The 25,938-nt window shown below is 39.5% G+C and overlaps 1 protein-coding gene across 2 annotated transcripts in view; it reads left to right on the top strand.

Moving 5' to 3' along the window:
• The first annotated feature begins 4,749 nt into the window (after positions 1 to 4,749).
• The window catches only part of LOC113128364 (ubinuclein-1), a 60,081-nt gene continuing 38,892 nt past the window's right edge, over positions 4,750 to 25,938 (top strand). For both annotated transcript variants that reach the window (XM_033325301.1, XM_026303647.2), the window contains exons 1-2: positions 4,750 to 4,799; positions 13,542 to 13,654. In XM_033325301.1, the coding sequence (XP_033181192.1) occupies positions 13,591 to 13,654 (64 nt within the window). In that variant the 5' untranslated portion in view covers positions 4,750 to 4,799; positions 13,542 to 13,590. The remainder of the gene's footprint in view (positions 4,800 to 13,541; positions 13,655 to 25,938) is intronic.

Raw genomic sequence — 25,938 nt, 5'->3', positions numbered from 1 at the left:
ACAGATCTACCCAGTTGACAGTTGACTTGTGTAAAAGAACTGCAGAACAGACTTGATGGACTGTTGCATTTACTCACATTCCTCACTGCCTTATTATAGAAAGAAATAACTCTTGATTAATGATTTTCTTTCTAATAAAACATCATGGTGGCCATTATAAAAGTTTCCTTCATCCATCCACCGAACTCATCAATCAGAAACTGAGCTGAACAGCTAAAATATGAAACATTTGACGTCAAGTTCAATTCCCAAATGAAATAAAGCCACGTCTGTGCATCTTGCCTTATTTTAGTACCCATAATTCTGTGGGTTTGAGGCATATTTGGACACATTTCTATTCCAAATCCTGTCATAACTAGAAAAATGCAGCACAGTATGTGTGTGTTTACATTTGCCTTGAATCCATCAAGCGGTTTAACGTAGCTACTACTTAGAAATCCTCCATCATCACAAATACTCTGGAGTGACTTCATTATAATAACTGTATGAAATAATATCCTGCTCCTGCTGCCATCTTTTCTCTTTATTCTCTACCCTCTTCCTCCCCTTCTGTTTTTTTTTTTTTTTTCCCTGGTACCTTTTTGACCTCCTCGCTTCAATCTTTTCCTCTCCCTCTCTTGCTGGAGTCCACTGTGTGCAGGCCTTTGCCAGTGATCCATGGACGGTAATGGCCATTCCTGCTGCTCCCACAGCACACACCATTAGTACTGGAACACCCAGACGGAGGGCGACAGACAGGGAAGCAAAGAAAGAAAAAGAAAGAAAAAGAGACTCTGAGAAAAAGAGAGACAGATGGAAAGAGGGAATATTTTGGTAAAAATAAGTATAACCATGAATGAAACTGAAAGCATAACAGCATGTGTGTATGGTGCATGGACGTGTGTGAGAGAGAGTGGATAGATCATTTCATGGTCAGGATTAGAGAGGGCCAGGTAAGATATCTTGTTTCCTGTGACCTGCTCATTGCAGGGTTTCCCACACTCATCACTTCACTCTATCACATCTCTCTTGCTGAGATACATATAACATACAGACATCGTTCCTGCCAACCCCCAACACACACACACACACACACAGCATTACATCAGGCACGTCCCAAACCTTCATATGCTGCTGAACTGTAAATCCAAATTATCTCCAAATACCTAATTCATACTATCACTCTCAGTGCATCCGTGGGTGTGTATGTAATGCTATATTCCTGTCACACTGCAAACTTGAGAGATGTGTGTGTTTCCTGTAACTCACCGTGGGTTATGATAACAACCGTTTCTCCTGTCAACAGCCCATAATGTCAGATTTACAGGGTTGCCCCCGGTAACCAGCCGGGCTGGTGTGGCTGAGTGATTCTACATCATCTGTCAGAGCTAGAGAGGCCATCTATCACACACACACTGGTAGTCTCTCACACACGTATCTAATGTGTCTCTCACACAAATCTTCAGTATAACAGGGAGACCATGTTCGCATAAATTACCCAGCACCCTATAGTCTGCTCCTTCCTTTGTCTCTCCCTCAGTCTGAAACTAACTGTCATCACTGGTTTGTGTTTCTTAGCTTGAAATGACCTATGTTCACATGTAGTGCCAAAGCTAGGAAAAGTCATTCTTGCAGAGCAGCAACAATTTGGAGAGAAGAGGTTGAGGTTTATGGTTGGCTGTTCGCTGATTTTGACTGAGGGCTTTAGCTTACATCTCAGGATTGTTCTGCAATTCAAATAGGTCTGGTGCCCTGGTTACTCCAATCTGGTGTTTCCCTGGTTGGAAGCTTTGTAAGTGGGTTTGCAAATAATCACATGATGCAGTGATGAAAATATTCAGATCCTTTATTTAAGTAAAAGTAGCAATGGAGTGTAGAAATACTCTACAGGTACTGCTACAAGTAAAGGTTTTGTGGATTTTCCACCAAAAACAACAAAGTTTTATGATTATATTGTATTTTGTATTATCAGTCATTAGCATCATCAGATAAATCTCACTGAAATATGGTGAAGTCAAATTGTGACGTAGCAGAAAATAAAAACACTAGTGCAAATACGTTAAAGTTGCACCTGCATACGTTATAGTCCTTGGTTAAATGTACTGACATCATCTTCCTACACCAGAGTCAGAACAAAAGCATGAATGACATAGTCATTTTTCTCGCTTGACAGAAATAACATCTTTCAAATTGTCAGAAGTGTAAGTTTACTGCTGCTGCAGCTTCTACACTGAACATGATGTTGACAGGACAGATACGTCAGTCACTTCTGATTGGTTTGGGTGAAATACCACCTCCTCCCAAACAATGAGCTGCTGACATGGCTGAAGAACGAAGTGTAAACAAAAAGGCAGTGGAGTCTGATTGTCAGGCTGTCCGGGCCGTTACTGGCTGCAGCCACTTCCCCAAGCTGTCTGAGCTCTTCTCATTTTCAAATCTCTGTGTTGTCATATCTGATCAATCAACTTTCTCCTCACTGGACTAACCAGCTGTCGCTGGTCTTTTTTTATTGAAAAAAGTGTAAAATAGTATCTAGAACAGTAAACACCAGCTGTTGCTGGTCGCTGTGACGCTCTCATCCATCCACCACATCACTATCACTGGAATCTCCAGAATTTTCTGGAAGATTCAGTTTCAGTTTTACATTTTCCTCCTGTCTGAGCTCAGACAGAAAGTCTCTGGTGATGTTTCAACAAATAATGTTACATATTTCTGATGCATTGATCCTTATTAAAGTCTCTCCTTACCCGTTGATGGTCATGGTGGTGAGCTTTTCTTAACCATAACGATTTTCTTAACCATAACCATAGTCGACTAATCATAACCTTAAGGAAATATTATGGATCAGATATTCACTGTCTATATGTTTGAAAGTTGGCCCTGAAAAAGGACTAGTTGTTGCAGCTTCTTTATTCAAGGCAAATGGCAGCTGTGGTCACATTGGCTTCACAACAATCAGAGATTATTGTAAACATGACCCAGGCTCAAAGAAATGTCAAAGTACGAAAATGTCAGTAGCAGTTTTTTAACAACCTTTTCCTTGTTTCCGTCTCTTTTTGGTGTAGTGAAAGTAGCACACCCTGACTAAACAGTAACAGTTGTGCCTTTCTACTCAGCTAATGTGATCAAAGCTGTGTTCTAACTGTTTTAAATGGGCCTCGCTGGCAGGCGTTTCCACTGATGTGAAACCTGGGGAACATATCAGAGGATTTGATCGTGCACCACATTCACATTCTGACTGTTTAGTTCTTATCACAACACACTATTCTAGATCTGATCTTGATAGACTATTTTAATTCTTATCATAATAGACTATTTCATGCACTGATGCCTTTTTTACTCCTGTGCAGCTGTGATGAGGTGGAATTGGTTTGTTATGCACATATTCTTAGTGTGCCTCGCCGTGCAGCAGGCAGAATTTTATTGTTTTCTCTTGTTGCCTTTTCTTCTCTTTAGTACTTTCACTTTTGTTGAAACAGCAGTGTTGCCCTACTTTGTTGCACTATCTTCAAATGCACGTGTACATGCATACACACAACAACACACATACACACACCCCAAAGGTTAATAGCTGTTGCAGCGGTGACGATCACTGATGATTGTCCACTGAAGCGCAACTGCTGTCTCTTCTAATCTTAAACACACAGTCAACACATGCACACATGCAGTGGGTGAGATGTTTATTGGGTTTTCTGTCGATGAATCTGTCAGCTGGTAATTTCTCCCTCCGTTAAAAGGTAGACAGAGGCGGAGTGGAGATTACCCAGAGTATTAAACAAAGCTTCAGAGGTCTAAGTGCACTGACCATCTTCTGGACCAGTGTGTACCTGTGCTTTAACTTTCACGTCTTAGCCTCTCTTGGCCCATCTCTGTGTGAGACTGATTCTTGGATGTTTAGTTCTACTGGTGGGCCTCAGATTTTACCCTGCAGGCCAACAGTGTTACCACTTTTACTTCTCTGCCCCTTCCTCTTCCTCACACTAATTTAATGTAATAAAATTTTAACTCTAAGTACCCTAACCATCGAGTCTGTAGAGATATTAGTCTGGCAAACATCCACTGAGACTCACACCAATTAATGAGGTAGACCCAGTAACCAGTTTATTAGGTACACCCAGCAAATGCTGTATAATATAGCAATCCTGCAAAAATCCTTCATGAAGGTGAGGATGTGCCCTTGTTCTTGGTGCTGTTTTACAGAGAAGTTAATTCTGCTTTATGAACACATCAGTCTATACCTAGTTTATTTTGGATTAAATGGTTTCCAGCCCTCTCATGTGCTTTTTCCTTCTGATTTTGAAATCAGTTTGAGTTTGATATCCATTTGAATGTTTTCACTTAATTTTCCATTTTCTCCGTTTGTTTTTTCATTTCAAGGGGCATCAGAAGGTGCTGGGGCCCACAAGAATGTGATATTTTCCCTTTTTCTAATTATTATTAAATTGGTGGACACGATTTCATAGCACATCCTGAGGATTACTGGCTGTTCATGTAGTGTTTGTGAGTGCTGGCACAGAGCTGGACCACTTTTACATACCCTCCAGGTAGCTAGTAGGTTTGGACTAAACCACTAATAGGGGATTTCATTCCATACTCCTTTGCATGTAAAATCTAGTTGAAGAAATTGTTATGTTTGAATATATAATTTTGCCCACAAATCACCAAGCTGTTGTTGACCAAATATCTATGCATTAACTTCAAGAAAAGATGTTTTGTCAAAACAGATGTACTCCCCTCTGCTCCCCAAACATGGTAGAACCAGGAAGTATAAATAGACATAAAATAGGCTGCACGTGTTTTTTCTGTGGAGCTGGGCAAAGGTAAGATAACACACAGATGTTGACTTGCTATCAAACAGTAAGCAGCTGTTTTCACTGACCATAAATAAACCTTATTGATAGTTTTGACCTTTGGTGTTGTCCAGTGCTATACTTGCTTTGCTAAACTGCTCCATGTTGTGCAGACAGGTGTGGAACAGGTGTCAGGTGTGGAACAGGTGTCACTGGTAAACATACAGTTTGTCTCTTGAATCAGTTGTTGGCATATTGTCCACTTGGTAAATGTGCTGTCTAACTGGATAAAGCAGCATATAGACAGTTAGCATGCCAGCTAGCTTGGAGAGTGATTGGGACTGCCTAGCTTGTTTGCTAGTGCATAGCTCTCTAGTGCTATCTCACTGTTTACAGGTAGTTTGCCAATGAGCCCTGTCAGCATCACTGTCAACAAGCTGCTAGCAAATTCTATTTCTCCAGGACACGTTTGCTGTCCCACTTTCTGGTGTAACAAGGCCTTAAAGGAAAAGTTTGACAGTTTCTAAAGTCTGTTTTTAAACAGCAGCTTAGTGCCTGTATGCATAGTCTTGTGCATATCATCCGTAAATACTTCAAAACATAAATACTTCCTGTGTGCTTACTCTGTGCTAAATGCATCCTGAACTTGACTGGATCTGATGTTAATGTGAGGCTTAAGCAGTGAGGCTAAACTAAACGATGTGAAAGTATCTTATTGTCTTTTAGGACAGTTGTTGGTAAACAATATCATGCTACCTCTAATGTAAGCATAGGTTGTTTTAAATGGGTAAATGAATCAACAGTAATACTGTTTTTCTAGTGTGAACAGTGGAGGCATAAGTCCAAACTTGACTTTTATGAATCTGTTCTTTGAGATCTGTTCCAAGTCAGAACCAGATTTTTACACTTAAGCCTGTTCACACTGTAAGTGGCTTAAGAATTGACTTCCATTGTTTGGATGAAAAGAGGTTAGGCCATAATGGTAGAACAATTATAACCCATAACAACGTATGTGCACTGCAGTCACCACCTGGGTGTGTGGGATATGTCATAATGTGTTATGTTAGTCACTGCCCCTCTGACAGCTCATGTCAATAGGTGGGTGATACAGCTGTCATCATATTGTGGTGTGAATGAGCTTGGCTCAATTGTGAGTCTGTATATTTGTACTCTGTGTGTGTGTGCGTGTCTGTGTGTCTGTGTGTGTCTGTGTGTCTGCAATCCCAGACGGAAGCCCAGAGGACAGATGGTGGGTTCAGACGCAGACTGACACACCGTAACCAAGCGATTACACACTCGATGACTCCCCCTGAAGAGAGAGAGGGGGCCCGGGGGGAGAAAAAGAAGCAGGCAAGAGTGATATTAGAAGGAGATGGGGGAGAAAGAGAAATAAGGAGGGAGAGAGGGGATCAATGCATGGGAAGTGTGGGATATCTGAGGACAGGAAAAGGTGAAGGGTGTTAAGTTTTTCCATTTACAAAGTCTAAATGTGTAAGTTGGCAAATAGGGACAGAAGTAAATGATGATGAAAAGATTAAGATAAAAGAAAAACAGAAGTTGAAATGAAAGAAGAAAGGGAGGGGTTTGGAGAAGTGGGGTGAAGGACCCTGCACCATTAGTGAGGGAGAAGAAGAGATGGTGAGAAGGGAGGAATGGATGGATAGGAAAACAGGTCTTTAGGGATACCGGATTACATGATAACTAATTAGAGTGAAGGATGTTGGAAACTCCCCTGATGAAACTGATATGTGATTGGTTTGGGGTTTATTCTGCTCACTGAGCTATCATTGCCTCTTTAACACACTTAAACATACACAGACAGTGATGAGGTTTGCTTTTTTTTAAAACTGGTGTGTTTTTATTTGTCACATGACAAATAACTCTAGTATGATTAGTATTGCATAATGCTTTAGTTTTCTGTTTGATCTCCTTTCTTGGAAACAATCCTTATAATTTCCCAAGAATTAGCTGATATTTCTATCTTCAAGGAAGGCCTAACTATTAAGGAAATGGAGACAATGTTAGTTATTAAGCATCAGCTCATTATATGAGTTTTATTAATAAAAAATGACTTCAGTTACAGTAGATTATACTACTGTATCGTGCTGATAAGTAAATGCTTTTATGGTGCATATTAGTTGAATTGCATGCTTATCTGTAGTTGTCAGGCATCAATATATCAACCGAGCGCATAAAAACTACAGCAGCTAAGACTTTCTCACGTTTCCTTTATAATTGACACTACATTACAAAGACCTTTGTAGGAAATAGTCCTGTAATTAACACCTAAATACCAGCTAAGGTTAAGGAAATTATAACAGTTTCCAGGAAATTAGCTGCAAAAAATTTAACCTGCAAAATGAAGTGTTGCCTAATATTGTGTCACAGTAGTACAATGGATGTATGTGAGGAAATACTGATTTTAAAGGACTAACTTTTTTTCTACTAAACACTGTTTACAGCAGTGAGCCAGACTGCAAATTAAAATCCCCAGCACACACACATGCACACACTCACACACAGCACCACCCGAGTCTAGCCCAGCCCAGGTCAGGTCAAGAAGGATCATGGGAAACCATTCCTGTGGCCCTTCTCACCTTTTTCATCTCAGAGCGTCTCAAAAACATCCCAGACATGGGCGCTCTCTGCTTGCCTTCCCTTTCTCTCTGTCCACACATGGACACACAGTTTAAACCTTCCTCCCTTCCCAGCTCTGAAACATGAAAGCCTCAGAGGAAATTGTCACATTACTGTCCAGTGACTCCTTCATTTCTGGACTTCTACAATCAAGTATTCATGTTTTCACTAGTAGAAGAGTAAAGAAAGACTGAGAAGTATGACAAAACTAAATTGACCTGTTTTAATAAAAAGGACTAAAAATACCAGAGGGAAGATAAGTCTGACTAAAACTCACAGTGAAGTTTGACTATGGTGATCTTTGACCATAAAGAAATAACTGACAAAACACAGTATTTCATGATTACCTGACTGACAACCTGTTATGTTCATGTGTGTGAAGTATATTTCAGATTAAACAAATGTTTTTGTTGCTCTTTTTACAGAAAGCGTAAGTAGGAAAATGGCTTTTGGTGTTGCTGTTGAACATTTTCTTTGCATCTTCACATATGCCTATGTGCCATTTCCCAGCATGCATCAGCTCCTTAGAAAAGCAGCAGATTTACCAAATTTGCTTCCTACATGTTGGTACATTTCAGCAGTAATGAAAAGGTTTTTGCCTTCTTTCATCCTAATATAGAATCATTGTGAATCTTTTAATCCAGCCCTGGGTGGACATTTGAAGCTGCTGGAGCAGATATTTACAGACTGAGGGATTAGGAAGATAGCTCTTATTAAAACTGAGTCTTCATCATTTGACTGTCATTCTATTTAATCATTCCTAAATGGACTCATTAAATTCCTCCTCTAAAGTGTTTTCCTCCAAACTCTGTGGCTTTGAGGAGTTACCCACACCCACACCCACACACACACACACTGCATTGACCCAGTCTATGGAGGAGACTTTTATCAAATGTAATTTATCAACTTTTTAATGTGACCAGGACTTGTGATGCAGTTAATTCTCCAAGAAGAATGGTATGAAATTTGTTTTGTTCAATAGCTGTAAATCTAATCAGGTTCCCATCAGCCTCAAACAGGTTTTGTTTAGGGCTAAATCACATGTGTTAGCATGCTGTCAACATAAACCAAGAAGGAAAACTGGAAACTTAGGAGGACCTGCATGATGAATCACATGGCCAACCCAGGCAGCCATGATTTTAGTTTCTATTCTGTTGCATGTTTACTAACAGAGGTGTATTTTGAAATTATAACATAAGGCTGCTAAAGGACCAATAATTATTGGCAAACTGACTGATGCCATTTGGCTGCCTCCATCTGTCACATTACCATCAGCATGTAGGTTGTAGCAGACCTGCTAAATATCACCCTTAACATAGTCATTGTGAGCATTTTAGCATGTAGCATAGGATACAGCTGCTAGTCAGAGACACAGAGAGGGAAATGTTGGTCTGTTGATTGGTCCAGACTGAAAAATCTGTCCACTGATTCATGGTTGCCAGAGGATGAAGCATAATAACGTTTGTTGATCCTATGACTTTTCCTTTGGCACCACGTTTGTGGTGTTTAAATATCTAAATAAATACAGCTGTCGCATGTCACCCTTGAGGTGACCTCTAATAACTTTTATGATTCTTTAAATCAGGTGAATATTAGATTTTATGCTATTGTCAGGTCAGTGACCAAATACCTGCAGAACTAGGGACATTCCTGTCAAACTTACTGAAGCTGTACTTTATATGTAGGACTGATCAGATATTTATTTAATATCAGTAGTTTGGTGAATCATTGGGATGATGTTAGCATTTGAGCACTGCTGTGCCTTAGACTGCAGCTAGCAGGGCTGTTGATGTGCAAATGCTGTAGCTTGAATGGAAATGCTTTTTAAATAACAGTATATTTTAATAACAGAGGCCTCTTGTCCTTTTTCTGCTCTCACCTTCCTCAGTGCTCCTCAAATGTTTTTATTCAAACCTCTCTTAGCCTCACCTGTCTTCTCTACTTTCTATCGCAGCCAAAACGGGTCATTGATGGTTAATAGATTTAGCCACTATACTGGTGGAGAGACAATGAGAGAACCATCAATTTATCCGCCGTTTAACTGCTCCAATCTAACCTCCATAAACTCACCCAGTGAAACTCATTTCTCTGTTTCCTCGCCAATCTGAAAAGCTATCATCTCGCTAATCTTGGGCTTTCAATTCGCCGGGGGACAGGGGGAGTCAGGCCAATCCCAGATCTCGGAGATGATCTGTTAGCCTGGTGTAAATGTTTATAACACGGGGAAATCTCCAGGGTTTATACGTTGATGCACATGCACACATGCACGTCCAGCCACACACATACACACACTTACTTTTTTTTTTTCTTCCTGTGTCTTTCTCTCTCTCTTGCTCTCTCCGGGGCATTTACAGGGATGTGAAAGCTGTTATTGGGCAGGTCAGTGGAGTGGAACTGTCAGATAATAGGCTAGTTACTGTGGCAGCACATGAATGAGGGATGGAACAGAGGAGGGAGACAGAGGGAATAGAAACGCTCAACTCACTCCTTAATCAGAAGGTAAACTGGAAATCTGGAGAGTTTAGACTCCCTGCTGAAACAGACAGAGGAGGGAGGGAGAGAAAGGGGGCAAGAAAAGTAAGTGAGTGAGCGAGATAGTGGATGACAAAGGGAGGAAGACAGAGGCAATGTGAATGTGCATGGAGCAGAGATAAAGATACAGAGAGAGAGTGTATTACCACTCCCCGGGAGCCAGGTGTTTATTTCTCTATTTGTAAATGGTGCCTTCATTACCCAGAGTTCAACAGGAGCAGGCTGAGCTGCAGCTGATTCAAGGTCAGGCTAATAAGACAGCGAATGGGAAGAAAGACAGAAGAAGAAACATAAATTATGTAATGCTCTCTACCACTCCTGCCCCTCTATCCTTGCCATTTCCTATCTGTCTCTGGTTTGCCTCACCCTCTCTCCCCTCCATCCCCTCCCATCGCTGCCTGCTCCACAGGGAACAGCACTCGTCAGACTCTCTCCCACTCTCTCTGATGGAGACTGACAAAGCCTGCTTTGTAGGATGACACTTGTTTGTATGTCTCCATGCATATATCCTCAGTTTGTCTGAAGCATTAGCCATCACTCGAGAAAACCTGTTCGCTGCATATATACACTTAGTTTACCATGTTGTGTTTTTGTGTTTAGGTGTAGTCAAAGTTTAACATCTATTCCCACATGTCCAATGTTCAACTTTTTAACTTTCTGAGAAGATAAACTAGTGTGTGGAAACTTCAGACACATGTATTAGTGATTTGTTAAGGTAGAAATTTCTGAAAAAAAAAGATTGCTGACTGTCTAATGAGCCTTTAGCCACACTATGTACTACACTGTCTGCTTACATAAACTCAATGCTTATTGCTAACAAATGACAATAATGTTATGCCCTAAACCTTTTTTACCTTGTCAAAGCACTTCTCCATCTTTTCAAGGCTATTTCTGTTAAATACAAAGCAAATTTTATTGTAATGTTGTATGATGCATTCTGGCAAAACAAGGACGTCTGCTGGGCTGTTGGGCATTTTAGTTAGTTTATGCATCAAAACTAATTCTCTGCATCCTTTGCTAATGATAAGGATAATTGGCTGTAATTTAACAAGTGTTTACAGTTTAGACATTTCATGAAGAATTCATGAATTAACTACACATTTACGTTTTTTTTGTTTTTGTTTTTTTTTTTAAATGTACTTTTATTTTGCCTCAGTTTGCTTGTAAGGGCATTATTAGGTAAATGAGGGAAGTGTTAATGAATATCAGGGTTCATTTAATAATTGGGGTTTTAGTTTGCATTCAAATTACTTGTCATCCACAATTAAAAACCAAACACTGGAAAAATGGATTCTTCCTTCTCCTCAGAATTAGTGTTGTTGGCCAAGTATGTGTGCACATACAAGGAATACAGGGAAACAACAAAACACAATAATGGTTGGTAAAATAAACATTAAGTATATAGTATGTCTTTGTGCATAAATAAATATAAAAAGCAACAATTATAACTCTTACATGTATATAGTCTAGTAAAACTGCAAATTACAGATGAAAACTGAACAAATAAAAGCACAGAAACAATGGCATCCACTGTGCCAGCCTGCATTTCAATTGACAAACAGTGTGGTTGAGTGGATAAATTGTTTAGACAGACAGACATAGCAGGTTAAACATTTAACACTTGATGCTTTTGTTATCAGACAGATGCACAAGTATAAAATGGTACCGTAATTGCAGGTCATTATGGTGCTTGTCATTGAAGGCCAGCAGTCCTGCTCAGCCTTTTTGCTGGGCGCAGTTCTCTGACCAAAACATACTGAATTTTGTGCACTACCTTTGGCTGTTTTTAAATGAAAGGTACATCAGAAGGAACATCTTTGTTTTTTTGTAAAGCTCCACAATATAACATGAGCAAGCACTTTTGGTGATGGAAATGCCAGTTGAGTTTGGATGTAGGGTACTTTAAATTTGTCCACATCACTGTGTACCTAGGCCTGGTCATTTTCTGACCTAAACAAGCCAACCTACACACATAAACACTCCAGGGCTCAATAAAACACTCAAAACATGCTTGGAGTATAAATCATACTTAGAATGTGAGACTATCTGTGTGCATGTGGGTGTGTAAGATAAGAAAAGATAAGAAAAGCTTCTTTTTTTTTTGATGCACACATGACTATGTGATATTGTAATAATCACACATTCTTTTGATGTCCTGCACTTGAAAAGGGCCCTCAATAGAGCTGTTCTTCAAACTGCTAATCTCTCAAAGGTAGTGAAGAGGAGGCGGAGAGGCAGACGGAAGAAAGAAATGAGTACGGGTGAGGAAGGAACAGGAGAAAGAAAGAGGAGGAGGATGGAAAGCAGGAATGGATGAGGAGATCAGTGTGAAAGAGGCCAGAATAGTGACGAGATGGAGAGAAAGGAGGGCAGAAATGAGAAAATGAATGAGAGGGAAAGTGATAAGAACTCTTTGCTTTTGAACTTGAAGAGCTTAATTTGAAATGTCAGCCCCCATACTTCCCCCCAGTCCTTCCACCTCCTCCCTCTTCCCTGCTGCACTCCCTCTCCTCAGAAGTCCCTGTTGTGCAGTAGTGTGGATTAAAATAATTAAACAGGCTCTGTTTTAATTAAGACAATAAAGCCAGGAGTCTCTAGGTAAGACCTGAGAGAGATTGAGAGAGAAAGCGAGTGAGGGGGATGATAAAGAAGTCTAACGAGAGCGGTGGGGCGATAGGAGGTACAGAGAGAGAGAGATATATTATCTTCATTACCTATCTATCTTGTCTGTTTCTGGGCCTGAGACTTTATTATCACAGTCTAAATAAGTATGTTTGCACTGGTCTTACATGCACCAAAATGTGTGTGTGTGTAGGACAGGTGTTGAGGGCTGCTTGGGTAATGGCTAGGGCCTGTATCTGAGCATGAATGTGTAAATGCATTTATATTTCTTTTCCCTAGACCTCTGGAGTGTGTGTGTGTGTGTGTTTCTGCGTAGCATGTGTGTGCGCATCTTTATTTCGTCTCCCTCTCAGCCCGCTAATGAAATATTTATTTATTTCTCAGAGCGAGGGCGCCGGGTGGCGAGAAACTCAAATGAAATGTCATATCTCATAGTGTCTCCTTGTGAGGAGGGAGACGGAGGGAATAGAAGAACAGAATTGCTATTGAATAATATACGGAGGATTCAGAGGGGAGTGATTACAGGATGAAGAGGGGGGAGATGTGAAGAGTAGGGCGGTGTGAGAGACTGGGAGGACAGGGGAGAAACAAGTCATTCATCTCACATCACTTATTGTTGTGTGTGTAATGTTGCTTCTCTGTCACATCATCGGCCTGCGGTTCTGAGCGTCAGATGTTGAACTCTGGACTGCTGAGCCCACTGTTTGCTGTAGTGCTCACTCACTCACACACACACTAACGTGAGCCACAACAGTGTTTTAACACAACCCATCTAGACACACCAGAGGGACCAGCTACCGCTTATCAAGCAGTAGCTGTTATCATTGCACTGAGAGAAGACACACGCACACACACACACACACACACACACACACACTGGGCTTTACCACCAACCTGGAGATTAGAATTTCTTAATCTTCTCTCAACCCAACTTGTGTTGCACAAACACGCACTAAAACACACTGTGCTGGTTCCTAACAGGATTCCTATGGGACTGCTACAACTTGCAACACATGGCGTCACCTGACAGATGGGAAGTGCCAGCCCAGGATACTGTCCTGTAGTCCTGCAAGGTTGTCTGCTACTGGTAGAAGGTAAACAGACGCACGTAACACAACCTTCCTTAAAAACAACAACAATAACAAACAACAACAAAAAGAAAACATTACTAAATTTTCTGTCTGCTTATTTCTGAAATCCCTTGCGACCTGTTTTGTTACTGTTCCATATTATGTTTCTGAGTTTATATTGCTGCTGCGTCAGTGTACCCTTTGAACTTTAAGTACTTTATATACTAGGGTTAGATAATCTGCAGCAATGCTTCATATTCTAAACATCATTTTGAAGCTTTCACTTCACAGGAGGAGCATGAAAAATGTAATGTAAAAAGTAACCTCAGCTGTGGGACATGTAAAAAGTACTACTAATGAATGTAGTAGAGGGTAAAGTGCAAAGTACAAGTACTTTCAGCTTTGTACTTGTAAATTCATGCTTAGTTAGGTTCCACCAGTGCTATGGAGAAAAATCAGGTAATAGTCGTACAAAAACTGCAATAATCTTTTGTTAAATTAAAAAAAAAATCATTAAAATTCCTTTAAAAACTCATAAAACACAGTCAAACCCACACACACTGTGGTGTATATACAGTAATAATACGTTACAAAGGGAACAGTCAAACTATCAGTGAACATGCAGATTAACTTGCCAATGATAGTGCTACATTACCACCCCTGCCAATCATGTGACTAGCGTCATGCAGATCATAGCAGACTATAGTTCCCCTGAGAGTTACTTAACACGAGCATACCCACTCCCTGGGCCTTTCTCACGACCCGGCATGCAGGTGCAAAAACACACTGATAAACACACAAACTGTAAAAACAAATGCAGGCTAATGACAGGACAGCTGCACTCTGCTCACCAGGGTTCTCTCCATTAAGACTTCAAGGCTTCTTTATGACTTTCCCTTAAGGAGTTAATGTGTCAGGGAGTGAGAGTGGAGGTGTGTCTTTAACGCCTTAGCATTCAATATGGCACGTGTGAGTCAGTTGTCCATCTGCCCAGAGATCTGCAGGACACATAGAGTGAACCAGCACAAAAACAAGTTAAAAAAAACAAAACATCAAGCATAAAGTAAGGTGCATAAAATTGTCAGTTGTTCATATAGAGCTGAAAAATGGAAAATCACCAGATTCCAAATAGCAGAAAAGACAAAAAAAAAAAAAGACTTTTGCAGAAACCCACTGAGCACTTTGCTCTGTTCAAGGAGAGAAGAGAATTAGGACACAGTTTTGGGATTTAAGTGTAGATAAGATACACTACGTTGTTTTTCCTTTATTAGTATTAAAAAAACACAACTCCCTCTAGGATTTTAGTGTAAGATCACCAATAAAATACTGAGGCAATGTTTGTGGCTAAAACGTCAGTCTGAAATGAATTTTGTGGATGAGAATATTGTTGTGCTGTACAAGCCAAGGGCAAGAAATGAGACTGTCACACGTACAATATTCAATAACAAAACCCATCACCCTCTACTGCAGGCCAGCCTGAAAACTATGCCAGTCAGCTATTGACACTTCCTGCAGTAAACCATATTATTTGCAGAGAGGTGAAGCCTTTCAGTTGTAATTTGGTGGAGTCAGATTTCTTTACTTATAATAAGCATTTAAATCATTTTTATGTATGCAGGTGCATTTTCTTAATGTGTGTGTTCTTTAAGGTCTTCTGTGAACTACAATAACCCTAGTTACTACTGTACATACATAAGATTGTTTCACTGAGATGAAATATCACAAGGCGAGTATAAAACAGACAGAGGCTGCATTGCATATTAACACAAAATACACATTACAGAGAAGTAAAATAGGTCTGAGTATACGCTCTAACTAAAGAGTTGCTTAATACGTAATTAGATAGCTCATTTGCCAAATCTAATAACTGAGACAAATTGTTATTAGAAATTTTAACCAGCGCTTTAAATCATCTTGTTGTTTGCCATTAAGCGTATGTGAAGACATGCTTGTCAAATACAGTTCTGACCTTTGGTACTTTGAATAATAATAATCCTGGCCACAAAATGACATTTGAGAATCTCTTTATGTGTTACTACAGTTTTAAGGTATTTGTACTTTACTTCTATTTACTTCTATTTTCTTCTACTTAATACTTTGACTTCACTACATATCAGAAGTATTGTAATACGGTAGCAATATTGTACTTTTTATTCCACTACCTTTATTCAATAACTTTAGTTATGTTTCAGAATCAGATTAATAAAACAAAACACAGTGCAATCATCAGCCTATTGATCACTCTGCCAGTATTATAAAGTCATTCTTATGATAATTATTACATTCAAAATATGTAATTATAATCAGAATCACATAAGGTGGGTAAATCATCTCTAGTTTTACCAGCTCCAACATTAAAATGAAAATAATATTTCATTCATAACTATAATCTAATGGTAGTCTATACATTTGTGTGAAATGTGCCATTCTGCAGAGTCCGAACTTTTAGTACTTCACATATATTTGATGCAAATACCTTTGTAAAAGCTTGTAACTTGAGTATATTTGCAGATTTTTGCACTGTCACTTCTGTGGATTTTTGCTCAGGACAACTTTCCCAACACAAATAGTGTGAAAGTATTTCTTATGCTCCAAAAGTATTTTTTTCAGAAACTGATGTAGCACAAACGGTGTCATCTTTTATAATCAGGGTCACCTTGTACTCAGGCCAGTAGACTGTCCATTGCTGCCAACTTCCAACACAGCTGCTACAGTTGGCACTCAACGTGGACGAACGAGGAAGCAGGGATATGAGCTACAGAGCGTCTGAGCTGTGCGTAATAGCCAATAGCTTCTATCCAAGGCAGCTAAAATATCATGTTCTGTTTACATTTAGGCAATTTTTCAATATTTCCCACCGAAAAGTCCTGGAATTTGTACATTCACCGCCCATGCTCACCCTGACACTGCTGACACAACTCTTGGTTCTCCTGGAAAAACTCTCCAGGATAAATGGTTGCGAGTGAAAGCCTCTTTTCTTATATATGAGCATTAAGACCTTTGACATGACTGAGAGATGTCAATGAACCAAAGACTTTTAACAGCAGTGTATACATTCAACATTTTGATGAATGAGGAGCCTGTGTACAGTGGGTCTCAGCACAGAGATTATCCTCTGCCTGGCTTCAGTCCAGGTGCTGTGGCTCTGGGTGGTACAGGGACTCTTTTTCTATGAAATCACTCTTTCAGGTGAATCTACTGTCAGTGACTCTTTTGCTTTAAAAATGGCTTCATTCAATGATACTTGTGCTTGGAAGGATGTGAGATTGAAATGTTCAGTCCTGCTGTTTGGTCAAATACACTACAGCATGTTGCCTTCTATTTGTTGACATATGCTGGTGTCTGTGCCTGCCTCATGAATAAAGTGAGGCTAGGATACAGCTACACAGAAGGATGGCTTCAGTCTGGTGTGTATAGAAAAGGGCGCAGAGCTAGTAATAGCAGCAGGCATGTGGGAGTGTTTAATGGAGAGTAGAGTAATTTGCGCTTTTTAATGATGATTAGAGGCGGAAATTGGCTCAGATTTACAGTGTCACTCACCATCGAGACAGAGGAGGGAGAAAATAGAATAAAGGCCTCTAAATTGTCTTTTACTCATGTGTGCGCACGTGCACATGTGTGCGAGTATGTGTGTCTGTGCACAGGTGTGAGACAGAGAGAGACCCGTAACGTACAACTGACCCCCCTCACAACACCCATCCACCCACACACCTCCGCTTCCAGAGGAAATGTATCACTTAAACCAACTGCAGCTCAGCTCACAGAACCTAATGAATCTGGACTCAATTTTACGCCTAGCTGCCTTTCCAACTGACACACACACACACACTCTTTCACACTTACACACACTTAAATACTGTGGCAAGCTTACCTATAGCGGGGTGGTTGTCTTTGTAATGTAAAGAGGAAATTGGGAAAGTTTGATTATGGCACTGATTGACAGAAGAGTCTTCACTGTCTTCTCGTCAATGCTTTATTCTCCTTTTGACCTCTACGTTATCCAACAAAAACCTCCTGACATGCAACTCTGTCCCTTCACAGCCCTTCATCTCTTCCTTTAACAGCATCTTTTCTCCACTGATCACATTATTTTTCCAAATTAATAGCATGATGAAAAGTGCAGTGGAATAAAAGGAATGTGCTGAAGTTGGTTTGTACAGTATAAGTACAAAATGCAAAGTCTCTTGTCCATGATAATGTTCTGCCTATAAAAAATGCAGAGTAGTGATGTTCAGAGTGAATCATCTTTTTGTTTACAACTAAATTATGCAGCCGCCAGGTTGACTTCTTATTTGGTGCTTGTTGTGGGAGAGTTTAGTTTTAGTTTCACTTTAGTTTAGTGTAGGTTTAGTTTAGTTTAGTTTTACTTTCACTTTTGTTTAGTTTAGTTTTACTTTAGTTTAGTGTAGGTTTAGTTTAGTTTTACTTTTCTTTTGTTTAGTGTAGGTTTAGTTTAGTTTTACTTTTCTTTTGTTTAGTGTAGGTTTAGTTTAGTTTTACTTTTCTTTTGTTTAGTGTAGGTTTAGTTTTACTTTTCTTTTGTTTAGTGTAGGTTTAGTTTTACTTTAGTTTAGTGTAGGTTTAGTTTTACTTTTACTTTAGTGTAGGTTTAGTTTTACTTTAGTTTAGTGTAGGTTTAGTTTTACTTTAGTTTAGTGTAGGTTTAGTTTTACTTTAGTTTAGTGTAGGTTTAGTTTTACTTTAGTTTAGTGTAGATTTAGTTTTACTTTAGTTTAGTGTAGATTTAGTTTTACTTTAGTTTAGTGTAGGTTTTGTTTAGTTTGAGGTTTAGTTTAGTTAAGCATAGTTTTAATTTAGTTTAGTTTTAGTTTGGCAGTTTGTTCACTCTGTTTACTTATTCATTTCAACAAAAAAAGGATTAACACCGCTATTTCTACTTTTATTCAAATGCAAATAATTTTGCTGCCTAAACAAATGCAGGACCAAAGGCTGGGTTGGATCTGTCTCCAAACAGAGCAACACCAAACCTTTCAAATCACTGCCAAAATTTGAGCTGTGGGTGGTGATGAGAGGTCTGGAGCCAGGTAAGCTTCCTACAAGTCTCTTCAAAAGCATTGTGATTTTTTTCAAACTGTGTGTCATTTTTTAAATGTTAGGCTAATTGTGAATATTTCAGATCAAAACTCCTCAGTTTGGTGAAAACAAGCCGGGCCCATACTGAACTGGTCTCTCACCTCCACTGAGGGCTCAGTGAGAGTGGAAAGCTCTTCAATATGGTTATAACAAAAATGACATTTAGTGTGAAATCACTCAAACAATTTAGATTACAGATAACAGCTTTAGAGGAGAGCAACCCTTAAAATACAGGTTTGTTCTGGTTCAGACAAAGCACCTAAACTATGTCTCACACACACACACCCACAAAAATCATGTCACATACATTTTGTAATTCTGAAGATGAGCTGTGCGACTTTTTTTTTTTTTTTTTGGTGGAGAGCCGTAGCATGCATTTCTCTATTAAGATATGTAAATTCATAATCTCTCAAAAGCCCATTTTTACATCCATTTCTGTCTGTCATTCAAACAGTCTTCATTCTTTCCTTCTGTCAGGTTTTCCCTCTTTTTTCTGCCTCTGTCTCGTGGCTTGTGTGTCTGTCTTTCTGCTCTGTCACCCTCTCCTCTCTGTTTCCATCCAAACAGCAAATGCCAATGAAAGAGACTTGTCTGGTCCCCAAAGGCCAATTGTCAGGCATAATTACCATCAGAGAATTAGAGGTTGAAAAAGCAGATTAGATTAGAGCATGTGTTTCATTTTTTCCTCCTCTTTGTACAATGTTCCTCTATTTTCCTCATTATTATAATATTAAAAAAGAAAGACACAGAAAATTAGAGTACAGAAAAACAATGAGGACAAATAAGTCTGCCAAAGAAACATAGCCTAACTTTGCATTAGGGCAGCTGTTTTCAGTGATTATGCTCCCTACCTGCCCCACACCAAACAGCAGACACGGTTACTGATTAGTGAACATGATGGAACATTTAGCAGCTAAAGAATTAGAAATTTCCCCCTGGAATAGGTGCACACTTTAAACAGGGCTATAAAATGGTAAATATTAGACTTCTATTCATCAGCCGGACACAAACATGACTCTAGATACATGATAATGTTGGTCTGTGCCTGCTAGATATGTAAATACGCAACAATTTTCTAACTGTTCTCAGACTTATTTAGTGCATGTTTTAGTGCTGTGACACCAACATTTTGTAAATTTGAAGTCGTCTGACAAATGGATGAATCAACTAATGATTTCAGTGCTGGTTTGCACTAATCGTAGATAGACTTCAAACAATGGTATGATTACAGAAACCTGCGTGCAGACACACACGCTTATTGATTGACTGGGCAAACCTGCAATAAAGCTCCCCCTTCTGCAGCTATTTACTGACCTCCACCAAACACACAGGCACGCAAACCATATAAGCACCAGCCCACACACACACACACACACACACACTTACACTTTTTCTAAAGCTACATCACAACCACAAACAAGCATAAGCACGATTGTGTTTGATAGAATGAGGAGTAAAGCTTGATTTGGTCCTTTGGCACCCTGGAGTTTGGATCCTGTCCCTACTCTTTGGCGATCCTCTGTCATTTCTGCTTTGCCAAGTCTGTCGTTCTATGTCTTACACACACACACGTTCTATGTCTTACACACACACACACACACACACAGAGCATGCCAACTGTTACACTATCCAAGCCAGAATGACCATGTGTTGTTGTATCCTTCTAATGTCTCCATCATAACAGCAGCACTTCTAATAGCACTAGATCACTTCTATGAGTCAACATGGTTTCCTTTCTTTGTTACCATCCTCCTCTGTTCTCCTCTGTTATTCAGATCAATAGCTCACTGACATCATTAACAAGCAGCAAGCTGATCTATATACACACGCACACAGACACACACACACACAGACACACACACACACACGCACACCACCTAGATTCAACACAATAATTGAAATATTTTCAACCTGATTAGGTCTGGCCTGCTGGCTGGGTCGGTTGCTAGGGCTGTGCTCCCTGGTTGCTAGGGGGAGTAAATAATCTGGCATTATTTGATTTCTGTTCCAGATATGAAACCGTTACCGCGGCGATTAAATGTCTCACAGCTTAGACACCTTGAGGGGAAAAAGACAGAGGAAGAGAAAAGGGAGCGAGACCGAGAGAGAGATTAAGTTGAGGAGGGAGGGAGGGAGGGAGAGAAAAGCCCCTTGTGAGAAAGAAATATGAGAAAAGGTGAGAATGATGATGCCTAAATACAGAAATACAGTGTGTTTGAGAGAGAGAATAACAGTGTAATAATGATGAAATGTTTTTCTGCACTTCCATGCCTCAGTTGGCTGTTCTTTCCTCCTGACGACTGACAGGTGTGTGTGTGTCTGTGCACACGTGTGACAATAAGGTGTTTATGCTAGCATACATGCACACTTTCCGATGGGGCTGAGAGGCATGCATCCTGGTGCGTGCGTGCTCTGGAGCTGTTTGCACTGTTGATATAGAGATGTCTACAGAGTCGCTGTGAGGGCACAGGGACCTGCCTACGCATGGGGAGCTGTGGGCATACTCAAATGTTTATAAAACACAAACTGAACCAAGTACTCCCACTGGAACACATGTTATACACAGAAGGAGACAAGCAGAGAGATACGTAAATACAGAGTGCATGGAATAACGGTTTTACTGATTTTAAAATTTTAATTGGTTAATGAGCAGATAGTTTTTTGCAAATACAGCCATGCAGGTAAAAGTGTAGCTGTTTTCTAATGTGTTGTATATGGGACTTTATGCTTAAAGTACTTGTATGTTTTATACATTGAGATGGACAATCTGACTGTGCAGTGTGATGCTAGTTATTACGTTGTTGAATTTTGCAAGTTCCCTCTGCATCAGACAAGTTTTCAAACATGCAACAGCAACTGGTAGGAGAGAAGCTGGTAATCTGACAAAGCAGCTAATAACTATGAACCATGTCTGAATGTAATAATCACAATATTAATATCATTTTTCAATATCAATATCTGTCCTCTCTGGTATTTGCTGCCACGCTTCAGCTTATGTGAAAGTGCCACTGGACGTGCATTGTGGAGATCAGCGTCAGTTTATTTTGATGAATGCCTGCTCAAGTCCACCTGTGCCAAGTTACTGATCATTTTAAAATGAATGAGAAGGATCTTGGTGCTCAGGTCAAATTGTGAACATTGTCCAGGTTTACTTGTTTCTTAATCAGATAGCTCACTAGTTTTTATTTACTTAGTTTAGTATATCCAAAGCACTAAACTGTGCCCATTTTTATGTTGAAATGTTCAGGTTCTTTCTGTTCAGGTGCTGTGAGTATCTCCCCTCTTCCCATTCCATGTTCACACAGTGTATTTTGACCTCTCACAGGCTGCGTGAAGCCCTGTCTGAGAGGATTACAGCAGTAAGCACTAGTATTTGTATGTAGCTGTCTATGACTGCCTTTCTGTCCCTCTCTCCCTCCCTCTGTGTGTGTGTGTGTGTGTGTGTGTGTGTGTGTGTGTGTGTGTGTGTGTGTGTGTGTGTGTGTGTGTGTGTGTGTGTGTGTGTGTGTGTGTGTGTGTGTGTGTGTGTGTGTGTGTGTGTGTGTGTGTGAACATTGTCGAGTGATATAAAGCTACTTGAACGCTCTGACAGATGGAGAGATGAAAATGAAAGAGGAACAGAAATGATTGTGTACCACTTCACATGAAGAGACCCAGACCGTTTTATGTCAAGCACCCAGAATAGTTCTATATTTGATCATGGACCCCCTTTTGATAAATTTGTGCCCTTATCCCACATCCACAATGTCACCAATCTGGTTTGTGGACTGTTCTGTGCTGACCAAATGCAGCTGGCGTGAGTGGCCTCGATTTTAACAGTGCAGTCCAGTTCAGTGTTGTAAAGCAGTGATACAGCTTTCACAAGCAGGCTCAAATTAGACCCACTGTTATACAGTTACATGAACGCATCTGTTACTGAAAGTCTTTTATTCTTTCAAATGAAAGAAACAGAACTTTTACCTGTAGCGCTGTGAATGGATACAACTACTAGTCAAAAGATAAAAACCACAGAAGCAAAGAAGCATGAAAATCTGATTTGGTTGTTGATGCTCAGCTGCTGCAAAACTTTTCTCAGACAACAAGCTTGTTAACCTTCTGACCTTCGCTGCATCGGTTGCTCAGCTAAATCAGAATTAACGGACTAGTAGTGACGTGTTGATTGTGTTGTTTGCTGTGCTAACATGAGGTTAGGAACCAAATCGGCAAAAGCTTTTGTTGTTGACTTGACACAGAAATATATAAATATATGCTGATAATGATGAGATCTAAAAAGGCTTTTTAAAACAGCCAAGTTCAGGAATTCTTCATTTTGCAGGGATCTTCTTGTAAAGCACCATAAATTGAAAAGTGACTAGAGTGATAGTGGATTATTCACTTTTCTGGATGTGAAGAAGCAATATCTTTTGGTTTTCAGTTTGTGATTTAAATGTCATAAAGTATGGGTTAGTATGACAAAGTTCACACAACTCTTCTGTTTTTAAGTTTCTTTATTTACTTTTTATTTGCTCATTATAAATCTTGGATTAACCTTTTGCCTTGTGAGAAATTTTCCTTTCTTGATGGAAAAAAAAAACCCTAAGTATTCATTGTCTTAATAAACAATTATATTATCTTTTCCACCTATAGAATGAGTAGAAGGGTTAAATTCTGAAGACAAATTAACCTTAATATCTGTCGGGTCACACAACATCTTGAATACCATAGAAACCAAAAGCTAAAATATATCAATACATGTCAAAATATTACTTTAATTGAGATATTTAGTGTGATGTATGTTTACATATAAAAATCCTACACTGGTCCTTAATTTTCTTTTGTTTAATAAGTATAATTATAAGTAGCATAAAACTGGCTGCAATGTGTTAATATATATCTATATAAAATGGAAAAAAATTCCCTTCTCACCCCTACGAGTGGTGTGTGTGTGTGTGTGTGTGTTTGTCTGTGTGTGTGTGTGTGTCTCAGTCTCAGGTCCTGGGAGTTTGAGGTTTCTTAGAAGTATCTTAGCTGTTCCTAGCACTGTGCTCTTCTGAACTCAGAGCTCATACATGGTTGTATATAGGGGAAATCAGCTTATTGAAGGAGGCCAACTGTAACTGTAACGTGATGACAGACAAAACAAATGTCACGTATGTTCCTTCTATTGGAATGATTCAGTCTTAGCTCTGTGATAAAAGTGGTTAATATATATATTATATACCAGATCAGCTCTTGCGACTACTGGACAAATAATTACAGAGCCATGTCTCCTGGCATTTAAAGTCCATCCAAAGATTGTCCAAGCTAAATCTAACACATAAAGGAAGCTGTAGACACTTCAGAAGGTGTAAGATAACCTTTACTTTAGTACTGTAACATCATAGACACATTAGTTACTGATTTTACAATCACTTTTAACTGGCATATATAGGGACACTATTTCAGGAACTAAACTGTCTCAATTATATTCACATAACCTAAATGGCACATGGTCTAATGCAAATAACCATAAGCAAACCGAAGCAATGTTCACCCACCCAGTTACAAAAACAGCAGACCTGGGTGAAAGATTGCCTGAAACACTCCTTTGATTTAGGCACAGATGTGGTACAACATCCTCACCTAGATATCACCTTTAAATGGTATTAATTAGTTTCATCCTGCTCTAGTAAACTGACTTAGCTCACCTGTGAATTTACACTTACAAAACAATAAGCTCTGACATTTAAAAACAGTAGGTGATTTCTTAAAAGCACAACGTCAATGTACCTTCACAACCACCAAGCAATTTATAGCAGCACAGCAGTGCACAAGACTTTACCACACAGCAATGCCAGGCCCAGTGTAAGAAAAACAACTTTAGATTAAATTAGTGTGTTTGTACATGTGTTCATTATGTACTTCACATAATCTCTAGGAAAGGGCTGTAAACCTTTAATTTGCTGGTATGGTGCAGTTGTGATAATGGTAGAGATACAGCAGCTGTGTTCAGCACAGTGGCTTGTTTTACTTTCTTCCATTGATGTAATATTAGTCACACTTTAGGGGTAGTTGGCTAACTGCAGTGAAAAGGATCATAGTGGGTTTCTGGCAGAAAGTACACTCCTCTAATTGCCTTAAACCTGTTTCTCCTTTCAACCAGTCAATATGCCTGCAGTGTATGTGTAAATGTATGTGTGTGTGTGTGTTCCACTAGTCAATAAAGCGTGTGCTAAGAGGCAATTGGTTGTTTTTCCCCAACTTGACACGTTAAATGCAGTCACACTTGAGGTAAACACACACGCTCACGCACACACACACACACACACACACACACACACACACACACACACACACACACACACACACACACACAAATGCTACGAGTCTATTGGGTAAATGGCATTGATTGTGTCCTGTTTTCAACTTATTTTCTCTCATAACCCCTCGGAGCTCAATCACACTCACTGACGAGTATGGAGAGCCTCTTAAATCACACCCAGGTGCAGCCACAAATATTTATTCATAAGTGCAAACAACAGAGCGACAATGTGCTGTTGTAAATGCCATTTATTGACCTAACTGAAAAATAGATGATGGAAATTTACTTTTTAAAGCCACTAGTCGATGTATTGTTTTTTCGCTTTCAGCCGATCAGTTTTGGTTCAGGCTGGTTTTAATTGGTTTAATTTTAAGCTGCTTGAATTCCACCAACTCCACTGATGTTTGTATCTGCTGACAAGTTTTGACTGGTCATACTTTGTGTGTTCACTGCACTTTGTTGGCAAATGAAAGAGTAAGTTCCATTACATTAATTAGCAAGCTTTTTGACTATTCAATACCAGTATTTATTTCCTCCTGCTGTGTCTACATAACTATTACCTGCCCTGTCTCCTAGGAATAGCGATCATATATAGTGCAATAAAAATGTCTTGTATTAACACAAGGAGGTCATGAGGGTGGATGGATGGCGGCTCTACAAAGTATATAGCTGTCACACCCATGATCGGGGTTCATATCTCTAATCCTGTCTGTGATTAGTTTAATGCAACAAAGCCACTGGCTAAGGTTAATCAAATGTAGATGTGTGAATATTGAACTGTAAGGTCTGATAATTTGCTGGAAAACAGTGAACATTTTACAGATATGCCCAGTATCCACACAATAATTTGCATTTGAATTTTGGCAAATGTCATTTCTAAGGGACAGAGATACCATTATAATATTTTATGGTTTAGGTAAGGGATAGATAACCA

Source organism: Mastacembelus armatus, chromosome 1 (genome assembly GCF_900324485.2).
Source record: "Mastacembelus armatus chromosome 1, fMasArm1.2, whole genome shotgun sequence".
In the NCBI taxonomy this organism is placed as follows: domain Eukaryota; kingdom Metazoa; phylum Chordata; class Actinopteri; order Synbranchiformes; family Mastacembelidae; genus Mastacembelus; species Mastacembelus armatus.
This window is presented reverse-complemented; position numbering and strand designations above follow the sequence as displayed.